The sequence below is a fragment of the Seriola aureovittata genome, chromosome 16 (assembly GCF_021018895.1).
Source record: "Seriola aureovittata isolate HTS-2021-v1 ecotype China chromosome 16, ASM2101889v1, whole genome shotgun sequence".
In the NCBI taxonomy this organism is placed as follows: Eukaryota; Metazoa; Chordata; class Actinopteri; order Carangiformes; family Carangidae; genus Seriola; species Seriola aureovittata.
The window spans coordinates 11,305,755-11,320,224 of NC_079379.1; the positions used below are offsets into that span (position 1 = coordinate 11,305,755).

At 39.3% G+C, this 14,470-nt stretch overlaps 1 protein-coding gene across 2 annotated transcripts in view; it reads left to right on the forward strand.

Moving 5' to 3' along the window:
• kmt2ba (lysine (K)-specific methyltransferase 2Ba) overlaps window positions 1-14,470 on the forward strand; it is a 28,799-nt gene that overhangs the window by 4,275 nt on the left and 10,054 nt on the right. For both annotated transcript variants that reach the window (XM_056399085.1, XM_056399086.1), the window contains exons 3-20: window positions 249-415; window positions 974-1,063; window positions 1,381-1,537; window positions 3,981-4,251; window positions 5,237-5,298; window positions 5,435-5,686; window positions 6,470-6,579; window positions 9,845-9,949; window positions 10,683-10,796; window positions 11,043-11,189; window positions 11,472-11,564; window positions 11,788-11,905; window positions 12,131-12,244; window positions 12,744-12,934; window positions 13,094-13,195; window positions 13,400-13,510; window positions 13,755-13,831; window positions 14,089-14,264. In XM_056399085.1, coding sequence (XP_056255060.1) covers window positions 249-415; window positions 974-1,063; window positions 1,381-1,537; window positions 3,981-4,251; window positions 5,237-5,298; window positions 5,435-5,686; window positions 6,470-6,579; window positions 9,845-9,949; window positions 10,683-10,796; window positions 11,043-11,189; window positions 11,472-11,564; window positions 11,788-11,905; window positions 12,131-12,244; window positions 12,744-12,934; window positions 13,094-13,195; window positions 13,400-13,510; window positions 13,755-13,831; window positions 14,089-14,264 — 2,457 coding nt within the window. The remainder of the gene's footprint in view (window positions 1-248; window positions 416-973; window positions 1,064-1,380; window positions 1,538-3,980; window positions 4,252-5,236; window positions 5,299-5,434; window positions 5,687-6,469; window positions 6,580-9,844; window positions 9,950-10,682; window positions 10,797-11,042; window positions 11,190-11,471; window positions 11,565-11,787; window positions 11,906-12,130; window positions 12,245-12,743; window positions 12,935-13,093; window positions 13,196-13,399; window positions 13,511-13,754; window positions 13,832-14,088; window positions 14,265-14,470) is intronic.

Genomic DNA, 14,470 nt, shown 5'->3' on the forward strand with positions numbered 1-14,470 from the left:
ATGTGTGTTTATTAGCTTTATTTGACAGGTCAAATTCACTGGTGAATTTACAAAAACTGGGTCTGAGAATGCCATGATGGGTTTTTTAATATCGTGGAAATTGCAAAGAGATAATTTAACACACTGACACTGTGTTTGCTTGACTGTTTAGTTGATAGGAGGGTTTTTGATAAGTGGTCCTACAATTATGGGATGTTTGGTCGTACATGAGTTAACCACAGTTGCTTTTTTCATGCCAATTGGTACAGATCAAGCAGGAGGCATGACAGGGGACAGTCAGGAGGCTTTAGAAGTCAGTGGACCAAGCCATCGAATTGGTCTCAGTGGAGCTAATAAGAGGATGCTCCACCTGCTGAAGAAAGCCAAAGTCCAGCTCATCAAAATTGATCAGCAGAAGCAGCTCAAGTTGTCACAGGTAAGAATCCAAAGTTCTCAAATTTGTGCAGATTTTGTGGTCTTACACATTGTCATTGACATTGACTGTAAAGAATAATTAATAGATATTTAAGGACGGCACCTTGGGCTCTGGAAAACCGCGAGGGGGGACTTTTCACAATTTTCTGACATTTTATTGACAAAATGATTAATCAGTTAATTGTAATTTTCTGAATAATCGACTGTGAAAAAATGTGAGTTGCAGCCCTAATCATTTCACATATGTGCACAAATGCAACATTTCTTCTTGTAAAAAACGATCCCTTTTTCTTGTTTACTAACTAGTATCAATATACCAGATTCATTGTGGTAATGACTGCTGGCTAAAACTTTCAATTGATAAGTGACATCAGCCAAAATCATTACGACCAGTAGATAAAAGAAAGTACATGCACATGACGTGTCTTATTTGAGTCTGAACCATACAAGTCAGATGTCAAGTGACTTTGCTATTTATTTAGGAAGGTATAGTAAAAAAGTGATGTTATAGCATATGTTACATAAAACCTTTGTTTTTCATCCTTGTCTGGACCAAAAGTTGGGCTCGAGAGAATCACGAGTGCCGGTGAGCGGAAGGAGGAGGAGGAGGAGGAGAGTTGGCGCATCTCCCAAAGATACTAGTCCTCAGGTAATGCTTTTATCTTGTAAATGTGCATTTTATGTTGCTTGTCTGTTTTTGATTAAATCCAAGTAGCATCAGTCTGCTGAATATGTTGTAATCACCTGAGTTGCGTCTCATCTTGATCATTTATTATGTGCTCGGGAGGAGCTTCTCTGTAGTACATAAAGCTGTGGCAAACAAGCATTACCTGCTACAGTTTATCCACATACCAGGAAATCAACTAAATACCACCTTTGAAATAAATAAATGATCAAGTGATTCTATTGTAATTTGTTTTTTATCCAGGTGATTCCATGTTTTTTTTTGTGCGTGTTTGTTTGCAGGAGCAACCGTTGGGTGGTCCAAGGATCAAACATGTCTGTCGGGCAGCAGCAGTGGCTCTGGGGCAGCCCCGTGCCATGGTGCCAGATGATATTCCCAGACTCAGCGCCCTGCCACTGCACGAGAGAGAGGGCATCACCTTCTCTCCCACAGCAGAAGGTACGGTGCATCTACATGTGTTGTTTCTAAGCATAAAAGCAGAAATTAACTTCCCTTTGCTTTTACTTAGAGAAGGGCGAGCACTTCGGTACATTTTGAATTGCATTGTCTGTGTGTGATGATTTCAACTAAGGTTTCACAATCCAGGAACTGACATTTTAAATTTTACTCAAAATTAACATGTTAAAACTTGTAAATCAACTTATTCTTACAGTGTGCACATTCTCAATTCATTACAGGAATCTCCCCACTGTGTAAAGTTGAAGTTAAAGTGAATGACCCATACAAGTACTGTCAATTTTATATAATGGTAAATTGCATGTTAACTAAACTTAGTTTGCATTGTATTTGAAAAGTCAAATGTGTGTCTTCTTTCCTTTGGACCAACCAGTAAAAACAGGAGGGAAGGCAAAGCAGTCATGGTCTTTGATGACATGAGGGAAATGATGTTGCTAACAGATGCTTAATACGCTTATTCGCTGTTTAACTCATTGGCTCTGGATATGATCTGGTTGTGATGTCCAGAAACTGACACACAACAAAACACAAAGGAGGGACCTCAACCAGACAAGTACAGCACATATGCTGGTCTCAAAGTCTTAAAAAGCATTAAATTCAGTTTCCTTAGTTTTCCCTAGAAGGTATTTGAAAAGTCTTAAATTTAATTTACAAAAGTCTTTGATATTTTTTGTTGCCTGCAGTAGACAGTAATGTTGGTTATAAAATGTTTTTGTGTCTGACTGTGGGTTGTTGGAAGACATTGCACACCTATGAACTAATAGAAGGATTATAGCTACAGTGGGTTGTGCTGCAGGAGGCTGTTCAATCCTTTCTTTTGAGTTTCAGTCGGCACCATCAGACCTGTAGCAAACACTGTCACTATTGCCAGTTACAGCATCCAGCACCTCAAATGTTGATTTCGCACAAAGTGAAATGGGCTCAAATGAATGAATCATTTTTCATTGGTCATTTCGTCCATCCATATATGGATGGATATACGACTGTTGATACATAAAACAAAGAAATACCAAATATATGTTTTGAAACAGTGTCACCTTTGCCCAGTACATTCCTTGGTTACAATTATTTAAACAAAAATCTCAAAATATGTTTATTTATGTTATGGGTTGTGTAAAGAAAATGAATTACCGATATATTATTAACAGATTTATGAAAAACTAAAGGATATCACTATTGCTGAGTGTTATGATTGTGAAACAAGTATTAAATTGCATTCTGTTTGGTATAGAAAAGTCTTAAAGTTTTAAAGTCTGAATCATCATCATCTTTCAAAGACAAGTTCAGAAGCTCACATCCACACAACATATTGAAACGTGTGCAGCATCAGCTGTTGCAATAGGAGTTATTACAACCCTGGATTAGTCAGGATTACTGCATCATTTACAGAGTGATTGTAAAAAAAAAAAAAAATAGATGGACTTGATACTGTACATAACCATGATTTCAGGTAGGTTAACTGTTTTTCAATCCAATTTGTGAAAATGCTTCATTAGCATTGTCCAGACTTAAATTAACTTCTGCCATTTTTACTTTGGCAAAGCTGCTCTGCTAGTGTATTATAATGAAAAAATTCACTGGCTAAAATATTCTTTAAAACTGGCATAATTAAGCTTCTGCAGTTATAAACACACATTCAAAAAAACAGAATTTCTTTTGTAAAAGAGCACAGTTTTGATTGCTTTTGGCAAACTTAACCTGCTGAGCAAAAAAACCTGCTTTGTTAGTTCAATGTAGTTGTAATTAAAATATTTGCCAGCCAAAATATCTTTTGTCACACACAGATTAGCCACCGCTGTTGGAAAGCTATACCCAACACTGGTCAAGTGAGCATCACTCAGTATGAGGTGAGGAAGTGCTGTTTGACAAATAGACTCACTGCCCTGTCTCTTAATGAATACATTTAGTGCAGTTGGGAAAAATTGATGCTTACTCAAGGTTATTCCAGTTACATTATTCTTTTAAAATGATGACAGTCACCACCTCTGAGAAATTGTGTGAAGTTGCTTTGTGCCAGCTCGCATTAAAATATCACCACTGGAGGATGCAAGAGGTTGTAAATCATTTCAAATCTGCTCTTAGTACTTTATAATCTAATCTAGTCAGGCAGGGGGATTTTCACCAGCAATGGGTTTCTCTCAGACTCCTGATGTGTTCACTCTATCCAAGAGTGTCTTCTAGATGTCCAACACTTTAGGGAACCAATAGTAACCTGTAGCCATAGAAACCGGGTTTGCTTGTTGGACAGAAGACCACTAAATGAGAGTAAATGAGTATGTAAGCACCTCCAATCACAACAGTTAGACCTGTAATGTCTCCTGCAGACTGGCATCCAAAGATGTCAGCCCCACATCACATGTACATAATGATGTTTGAAATGTCTGTCGTGGCTCTTTTACCCATCCTCTCTGTGTCTCGCTTGCAGATGTGGCAGATGATGACGATGACATCTCTGATCAGGGCAGGGCTCAGTGGGTTGTCTCTCAGGAAAACATCCAGCGGAGGAGGAGGGGGAGGGGAAAGGGCCACAAGTTCAGAAAGAGGAAGGTATTGAGTCGGTATGCACCTGGGGGAGTGCGCGCCCGGCGCTGTGGACGCTGCCCAGGCTGTTTGATAGAGGACGACTGCGCAAAGTGTGTCAACTGCCTCGACAAGCCCAAATTCGGAGGGCCCAACACCAAGCGGCAGTGTTGCATGTAAGTTAAACCAATCACAAATTCATTTTGTTTTGTTGTTCTTTTTGGAATAGAGACACGCTGGTGAAAATGCTAATTTCACTGCATAAGATTAATTTGTTGCGTGGGCATTTCTCACAGACCACTTGTGAACTATTGATGAACTCTTAGGAGATGCTTTAAAGGCCACTTGGATAGGTGGTCTGCAAGATCTTAATTTTTTCCTACTTTGTCATGGAAAATGAACTTTGGGCGATCAGACGACTGGAAAGTGAAGAAATGTCTCAAAGCTGAACCGTGTATTAGCTTGTTATCTAACTGCGTTGTGATTAACCAGCACTCTGCGTAGACACAAATGCTTGCCAGTAGTTTAAAAGAATGGTTTGACATTTGGGGAAATTTGATGAGAAGATCAGTATCACTTTAATGCCTGCACAGTAACTACGACGCTACAGCCAGCAGCGGCTTAGCTTAGCATAAAGACTGGAAACGCGGAAACTGCTAGCGAGTTAATGGGTTTTTTTTTTTACACTCTCACTCTCACTCACTTTTACAAGAAATGTTTCTGATCTTTATGTTAAGTTTAGCTAATCTGCTACTAGAATAGCATCATATTTAACATGCAGACATGGGAGTGAAAGTGAATTAGCATATTTCCCAAAATGTCAAGCCATTGCTTTGAAGAAAGGTAGCAGTGATCATGTTTTGAAAAAAAAAAAAAATAGCAGAACTGACATCATTTACATTTCAGACTGACTAAACTAAGTTAACTTCAGTTTCTAAAATGTTTGAGTCAGTGGTGCCTAAAATTCTGTTTAACTTCTAGGTTAAGCATTTTTGTTCATGAAACATGAAAATACTTCTTATTTCTTTCCAGTAAAACATATTAAACTATCCAGTTAATGAAGGCAAGTCGACTCTTACAGTTAAACACATTCATAGATGGGTACACATGAGCTTTACCTTGGAGATATAATTACATTTGACTCTTTCTCCTGCTCCCCAGATATAAAAAGTGTGAGCGGATTGAGAAAGCAAAGATTGAGCGCATTGTCAGACCATTTAAAGGTATGTCTCATTATAGATGCTCCTGCTTTAATTTTTTCTTCTCCCTAAGTTCATATTTCTTATTCAGTTTTACCAGATAAATTTTGTGAAATGTTTAATTTGTGTGCATAATAATCATGAGGTTCCTTTTTCTCAGTCCAGGCGAGGCGGTTGTCAGGCTCCGTGTCAAGCAGTGACGATGCGAACTGGGGCTTTGGAGGAGCAGGCGAGGGATCGTCCTCGATGGCGCCTGGAGTCAGGAAACAGTCACTGCGTAACATCACACCACGCTCTTACAGCAGCCTGCTTAAATCCGAATCTGAATCTGAAGGAGAAGAGGGAGAAGGAGAAGAGGACAAGACAGATAAATCAACAGCCAAGCCAAATGTTGCTGCTGCAAGCAACCAAGGTAACTCAAGCTGTGTTGCTGTTAATGTGACTCAAACCTTTGTGTGTCTTAACTTTTTACTGTTGATTTTGCAGGCATTGAGTTGGAGCTGTGATTAATTCCAAGCCTTTTTTGCTCTGTGGGGGAATTTTGATTTATATTAAAGTTTTACAATATGATCTCAAAAGTAAGATAAAATCACAATAGGAGCATATCACATCAGAAGTTGTTAGAACAGATCATTTGATGAGATTGGTTTTGAGTCGATAGCTCCTGAGCCATTATCTCCAGATTCCATCTGTTTCCAGTCTGTTTTCATTTTCATCATGAGACCTTTAGTACATATCATTCAAAGCTCCCTGCTGTTGCTTTTATAACTTTGTGTCATTGTGTTGGATTACCTGCTCTGTAGTTATCTTTGATATCGCTGTAGTTATGTAAAAGGTTACATAGTGATAGAAATAATCTTTTCCAAAGTTGTAACTACACATTTGCCCAGATGTTGTAACATTTACTTCCTAGGCTGCACACACATCTGCATACTGTTGGCAGAGAGCTACCATACAACAAGGATCAGTTTGTTTGTTTTTCTGTGGGGTAGTGTTGTTTTAATAGTTCACACAAGATAATTTTCTTGCACAGGTTTGATTTAAAATTGTAGGATCCTTGGTTGTTAAATTTATATTTGAAAGGATTTTATGAGCCCGGAGTCATGAATGATTTGCACAAAAAAGGACTATTCTTTCTGAAACTCTAAGGAAGATTTCAGAATTGTGTCTTATATCTGTTAATCTTCTTTTGGAGATCTTGCTCCTCAAGATGGCGGATCAGTCCCAGATGACCCTCCAGCTGAGGCGGTGAAGCATCGCCGGCCATTCTCCAGAGGAACTGGGAGCAGACCCAGAGCTCACAAGGTAAAAATATCCGGCGAATTTCCCTCCTCGTCTCCAGTGTACCACCTAACCAAGCCTGGGTCAGATTGTATTTTTGGAAAATTTGGTTTTTGCGTATATTGGTTATCTGCTACATTTCCTCATAGGTGGTGTTAACAAATTTTAACAATACAAAACCCACCATTTGAATAATTTATTTCCAAAGTAAAATGGCCACTTTAAATGAAGTGGTTAACTAACAGTTTATTGTCTGAATCATAATTATTCAAACACCCACCAATTGTTTCCAAATAATACTTTGCCCAGGCCTTTCAGTTTTTTTCTCATTTTCAATTTATTCTTCTTTGTTGGAATGAGTGATTTCTAATAACTTTTTTTAAATTTAGCCTTGCTTATCTTCTGTTTCTGACTCTTAAGTTTCTCCTTCGTATTAAACACCTTGCATGTACTTAACCTCAAGCTCTCAAGCTGTGTTCATGGTAAAATGCAGTCCATTTTTCTTTTTAGTACAATGCACCCCGCCTGTTCGGTTTGTTTTGGAGGCAGTAGATAATATTGATGGTGTCTTGCACACAGTTTCCTATTACTGTCCAGGCTCCACTTTGGAAATGTTATCTCTATCTTGACTATCTTAACTGGAAGGAAAAACTCAAATCGTGCTTCAGTTATGTTTTTTCTTCTTCACACATGTAGCCAACATAGGCTGTACAGCATTATGCACACATGGTTTACAGCAGGTTTTTAAATTTTCTGACTGGGACAGATATAGAGGACCCCAGCTTAAGAAAATAGCCAGTACCAAAAGAGAATATTATTATACTATTTTTGTAAAACATGATACATTTTCCCATATCCATATAAAGACGCATTCATGTCAAAACAGTCATTAATGCTCAGTTTATTTTGAGAGAAATCCAAAAATCCTATACAATAATGTCAAAATCTGACTAACGATAATTGTATAATTTCAGTGTCATACTGTGTCATACTTCAAGCTAAGAGCATCAATAGCATCAATCTTGGCTGCGCTGCCTCTTTGCTCCGGCTGATTGTAGTTGAAATGTACATTTGACTTCTTCAAATCACATGGCAATCTAATCAACCACATGATTCATTCTCTTTTTTCTAACCTTTAATTCTCCATTGCTTGAATTACCTGCCAATCTTCATCATTTTTAATAACTCCTTTAAGATTGAGAAAAGTTGTCCTGTATTTATGTAAAGAGGCTTCTTTCATGTGTTTTCATCTGCATTTGTTGATTGTGAATTTGTAGTGCTGGTTATTACATACATACGCACAATGTTCAAAACATCACGGTCTGAGATCATGGCGATTGTGTGCTGCTTCTCATTGATCATAGAGGCACAGGTTTTTGTTGCTGTAAGCCAATAACCCCATCTTCCTCCTCCTTCCATAATACATCAGCAACGAAGGAAGCCACCATATTTTGAAGACTAGAATAAAGAGGAAGCAAGTACACAACCTCAATCACATACGGTTTATATTAGTGACATTCTGAACAGAGTAAAATGCAGGTTTTCCTGGTTTTGCTCAATTTTGTGCGGCTATCCCTTTTGTTAGCTGTAGATTTGTCCACAGTGCTCGCTCACTACAGTGTAGGAGTGTAATGCCAACTTTCTCAAGGGGAAGAATGTAAACAACAGTGCTTGTGGCCAGCACACTGTTGGGTGCAAAATAAAACCCTTAGTTACAGGTTGTTAGTGGAGGTCCACTGGTCAGGAAATGCTGTTTCATGCTGTTTCATCTATTTGGAGTACCTGCATGAATGTAATTACGCATGCACCTTTGAAAATGCAGATATAAATACTCGCATGTACATGCTAGGCACTTTTAAACACATTGTATGTGCATGTGTCAGTGTCAGTAGTTTCATGACAATTTTGGTTTCTTCTGGAAGTGTAGGTTTTGGTGCGAACTTGCAGGGGATTCATGCAAGTTGCAGGAGACTGAAGATGTCTTTATATCTCCTATTACAGAACAAAGCCTATTTAACAAACTGGAAATTTCACAGATCATTAATAGCCTTACAACATAGAAATCAGCTGTGCTATATTTAATAATATAGAATTATAGCAGCAGTACATTGCATATTGCACAGGGAGACTGGACCAACCTCTTTTGAAACTAACAAACTAAGAGAACAACACTATGCATTTTGCCATGAAGCTGACTTTCTAAAGGGTTGTCAACAAAGTAGGTGTTAGTTTTTTTAGTTTTTTTTTTTGTCATTATCTAGTAGTTTGCACTAGAGACATGAATACTTTGCTAATCACACCTCTCTGTCTGTATCTACTGAATGCATTTGCATTTTTCTAGATTCTACTTAATCTTTTCTAATTTACTATGCCTTGCTAACATATTCTGGAGGTCATAGTGCTCCCCCTTTTTCTGTCACTTTGGCTACTGCCGGTCGCCGCCTCTGCATGCCACTGGTATTGGTGTCACTGTGGAACCTGTCTTGCTGGTTGGCTTAGGCAGTCCCCTCCTTCACAGGAACAGGAGAATACGGAAGAGACGGAGCCCAGAGAAACTTTCCCCGAAACCAGCCCGTCCAGACGCCCATTGCCGAAGCTGCAGCAGCAGCTACAAATACACTTACTACGTCTGCCTGATTTTATCCTGCAGTCTGCTCTGTCTTTGACGGAGAAGTTGCCCCAGTGTCTGGATCAGTGTGCAGCACAGATGCATCCAGAATTGTCCCAGCCTGTAACACAGACCACTACACCTTCTTCTTCAGAATTTTCTGAGCCTATAACACAGACCACTACTTCATATTCATCACACTCCACCACACCGTCTCTTCCATTGTCCCAGCCTGTAATGCAGCCTGCTTCTCCACTTTCACCACATGCCGTAACAGACTATCCACAGAAATCTCTGCTGTTGCGTTTGCACCGTTTGCCCCAGTCTGTGGTGCAGTCAGCTCTGCATTTGCACAAATGTACACTGTCATCGTCTCAAGAACATCCGCAGTCCATACTGCACTCAGCTCTGACAGTGGTGTCATCAAAGTTGTGTTTTCAGGGACATCCAGAGTCTGAGGTGCAGCACCCAGATGAGAGTGAGACAAACAGAGCTAACAAACAAACTGTGCCAAAGCCCCCTCAGACTGTCGGTCCAGGCACAGAGTTACAGGAGGGCAAACAGGAGGAGCAGGAGGACGAACAAGTGGATCAGCCTGAAGAGGAGGAGGACGCTTCTGTAAAAGAGACAGTGCTGAAAACCTGTCCAACAACTGACCCACAATATGTCCTTCGTTCCCAGAATCCTGCAGAGTGTGCGTCAGTGAACACCCTGACAGGGTTAACTAACGGATTTCCCCAAAAGGGCCTGTTGCAGAACAAGTACAAGATCCGCGTGGACTTTAAGGTGGGTGTTAGCACTTGTGTTGTGTGGCATTTTTATATTAGCACTCACTGGGGTATATGATATTAACTGTATATTGCTTTTCAGCACCAAGACTATGTTTACATTTCACATTTTTCCTAAATGAAAGAGATTAGAGACTCCACAAGAGAACACTCTGTAGTCTGAGTTCAGTATTGAAGAGAAAAAATACATCTCTGTGGATTATGACTGTTTTTGTAAGAACATTCAGCTCTAAAATAAAAGGAAAATAAACAGGTGTTTCATTTCAGTAAGAGAACTTGGTGCACTGCAGCCACATCTGGAGGTTTGATTAACATTTGGCTTCTCTTACTAGAAGTGAAGACACACTCTACTGTCAAGAACTTGTGCTGAAATTGTCCAGCAAATCTTTACATTTGACATGTTCCCTTTAGCATAAATTAGTAAATTAAAAGCATTATTGTGGTCGTATAAGAACACTTTTTAGCTTGAAAGCAAAAACTATGTATCTGTTTGAGATTTTTAAATGGCTTTAATCCGGAAGTTACATCGGTAAAAGACTCGAGCAGTAGGCATGTTTATTATTGTAACATGTTGAGGACCAGCTAATCTAAAAGCAGTTGTTATTGGATTACGACAGCCGCTTATTTCGATACGATTAATTCGAATGAAGAAGCTCATAAATCCTCAAACTAATAGAGAAGAAAACTCCGATCACTCCTCTTATGCAGTTTTTTTGACTTGTCTGTACCAGGAGGACTGTGCCGTCCAGAATGTATGGCTAATGGGTGGCCTCAGCGTCCTCACATCTGTCCCTACCACACCACAACCCGTCTGTCTGCTCTGTGCCAGTAAAGGACGACATGAGGTAATTCAGCTCTTTACATACTTTGCTAGATTGCTCAGTCTCCTGTAAAGTGTTGTATGTAATGATAATTAGAATATTCTGAGTAATTTTGCTGTTATCTTGTGTTCTTATTTTACACTTGTAAACTCATTACTGGTTTGAATATTTGTTGCGGTCTTCAGTAATGGAGTCATCATTTGGTTTAGTTTATAATAATCTCGTCATTTTGGTGCGCTGCAGTGCAAGTAATCTTTTGTCTCTCCACAGATGATATTCTGCCAGATCTGCTGTGAGCCTTTCCACAGTTTTTGCCTCTTGCCAGAGGAGCGCCCCAAGGAGGAGAACAAGGAGAACTGGTGCTGCAGGCGCTGCAAATTCTGCCACGTGTGTGGACGTAGAAGCAAGAGCACAAAGGTATGCAACCCAGCAACACCCTCACAACATCAACTTATGTGTGATTCCTTCTAAAGGATAAAAGTCCCCCAAAGTCGTCTTTTTTGCTTTCCTCTGCTGAAAACGATTTTTGATGGAAGTAAAAATTTTATTGCATTTTTATGAATTATATATAAAAGTGCTACTTCTGCAGCCAGCAGAGACAGGAAAAACTGGGAGAGTTGACAGATGACAGAGGTGCTACTCTTAACGGCTCTCTTAATATACCCCTCTCTGATTTTTTTTTTTTTTTTCCCACTCTAGCCTGTGTTACAGTGCAGGAGATGCCACACCTCCTACCATCCTTCCTGCTTGGGACCAACATACCCTAAACCTATGAACTGCAGCATGCCCTGGGTATTTGCTTTTATAACCTTAAAAATATGGTCTGCCATGGTCTTTGCAACACTAACAGAAAATTCATAAATGTTATGAAATGTATAATTATTAGTTTTATCCACATGTGAAACCTACATAAAATAAGATATAACACAAAATCGAGAATCTGTGAGGTTTTGTTAGGAAAAGTCCCTGGACTTCATATGTGTGTGTGCTATTTTCTGACTTTGTGTTTGTGTAGGTGTGTATGACATGCATTCGGTGTAAAAGCTGTGGTGTGACTCCTGGAAAGTCCTGGGACTTGGCCTGGAACCACGAGCAGGATCTCTGTCCTGACTGCACTTCTCTCCACAGCAAAGGTAAGGCCTCTGAGCGACACCAGTGTTGCCTCAAGGATCTGTAGCCATAAATGTGAATACTCAGTAAATACATGGTTCATTGGTTAACTCATGACAAGGTCTGGGAGATTTACAACCAAACACGTCCACTGTTGCTTTGAGGGATGACCTGGACTTATTTATAGTTCAAATGTGTGGCACTGACAAAGGATGATGTGACTGATATCTGATCTGTATTTACATCAGGTAATTTCTGCACTGTTTGCCACAAGTGCTATGATGACAACAAACAACATACACAGATGATTCAGTGTTCAAAGTGCAACCACTGGATTCATTACATATGTGAAGGACTTTCAGGTGAGTAACACTTTATTTGTTAAAAGAGTTTTCATTCAAACTAAACACTAGATCTTCTTGACTGACAGGTTTACTGTTCATAAGATTAAGTGACAGTATGTGAAAGAATTTGATAACTGATATGGGAAAATAATACAATTTAAAAAAATAAATAAAACATCTGTTTGGCTATGTAAAATATTACAACATAGAAGCACACTCATAAATTAAAATTACATCTTAACCACTTCAATAAACAATACTTAAATAGACAAAAATAAACTCTTAATATGTCTAATAAATCATAATTTTGAGACAATTTATACACATAGATATAAATGGATTCACACATAGAAATGTATAGTACATAGTGTTAATGCAGTTCTAATCTTGCTGGATGCACATTGCTCAAAATGATTCATAGCCTTTCAAATGTTAAAACATAATGTGCTGATAACTGGATAATTTATAGTTTTTATGAATTTGCACTGAAGCGTTCATGTTTTCTGTGTCATTGCAGAGGAGCTGTTTGGATTACTGTCAAGCCAACGAGGACAGGTGGTTTTCACCTGTTCACCCTGTGGCCAACGCCGAACTGAACGCAGGAGCCTGAAGGAGGAGTTGCAGAGCAGACTGATAGCCGGGCTGGGGGACGTGCTCACCCACCTCCTCAACGACGACATCACGAAGCACCTCCTTATCTGTAAAGCGGTGAGAGATCTTCGCAGCCCCGTGAAAGACAAATATCCAAAGAGAGAGAAATGAGCACTAAAGAAATTTGCTTTTATTCATAAAAATGTTAAGTTTTGATCTTTTTTTTCTTTTTTTTCGGATGTTTTATTATTACATTTTGTCATTTTTGTCTTTCAGTGTCAGGAAACAAATGACTCAGGGTTTGTCAGGGAACAGCGTCCAGTCTGCGATCTGCAAGTCATGGAGAAGAAGTTTAAAGGAGGCGGTTACACCTCAATAGTGAGTCTATTCTCCATTATAATCTGCTAATTATGGGAATCAGTCACCACATTCAGTTCAGTGAAATTAATAAAATGAGTTATGTCACCTAATTATTTCTGTCTTTCTATGTCGCTCTTTTCTTTTTCTGAAACCCACTTTTGTGAGATGCTCTTGATTGAACCCTTGGCCTCTTTTTTTTTTTTTTTTTTTTTTTTTTTCCAGAAAACTTTCCATGCGGATGTCATCTCTGTGATGAGGAAGTGGCTGAAGAAGGAGGAGCTCCTTCCTGAGAATCAGAGATTGACCAGTCAGGCCAGGACACACTATGTCAAAGTAAGCTCTCCCACGGTCTTAGTGTATTTTTAAAACCCCCTCTTTCATTGATTTCCTGTGGAGTTTTCTACTTTTTCCCTCCATTTTAGTTTTCATGGCCACATGATGGAATGTGGAGCTGAGTCACTAGACACCGAACTATAAACAGACTGTTTGACTAAAATATTGTCCAAAAATAGACAGTGTCCTTGACCACAATTTAACCTGGGTTTTCCTTTGATCTTAAATGTTGTGTTTCTGACAGTTGGTGGAGCGAGTTTTCACTTGGTTTCCTGCACGCATCCTGAAGAAGTGGAGCTCATTCTCTGAGGAATTCCCAAGGTAAATTTATTAACAAGAACACTAAACTTAACATTGTTCCCTCAGCATATATACATTCACATTATTCCTTCACTGTGCATATTTGAAAGTTATAGCATAGTTGAGGCTTTAGGTCAGAGTTCAGTCTATTTAACTACAATTGAAATGACTTGGAGAATGAAACTGTCATTAAGGAGGCTATTGTAGATGGGCTTTTGTCTCAAATGTCTTCCCCAGTCCTCCGCTCTGTTTGACTGTTCATATCTTTCTATCTGTAGTGGCATGCTTCCTGAGGCAGTCCTCCCACCATCTAAGGAGCACAGCTATGCACAGTGGCTGGAGAGGACATACCAGCCTAAGGAGTCCAGGGGCCACACGGCGGGGAAAACTCTGCTGTCGTCACTCACTACACAGCAGCCTGGTGCATCGCACAGCCTCCCTCTGCATTCACATGGTATGGAGATTATAGCAGCCTGTTCTGTATCATGTCTGTTCAGGAATGTGATCTTAGTCTGAACCTTTGGACATACAACTACCGCCAGTTTAATTCTTGGTGTTAAAGATCACATCTGTTACAGGTTGTGACATTTGCAAAAAAAAAAAATGCAAAAATGTGCGATTTTATTAATTGTATTAATTTGTTTATGTTGTTTTTTCAGG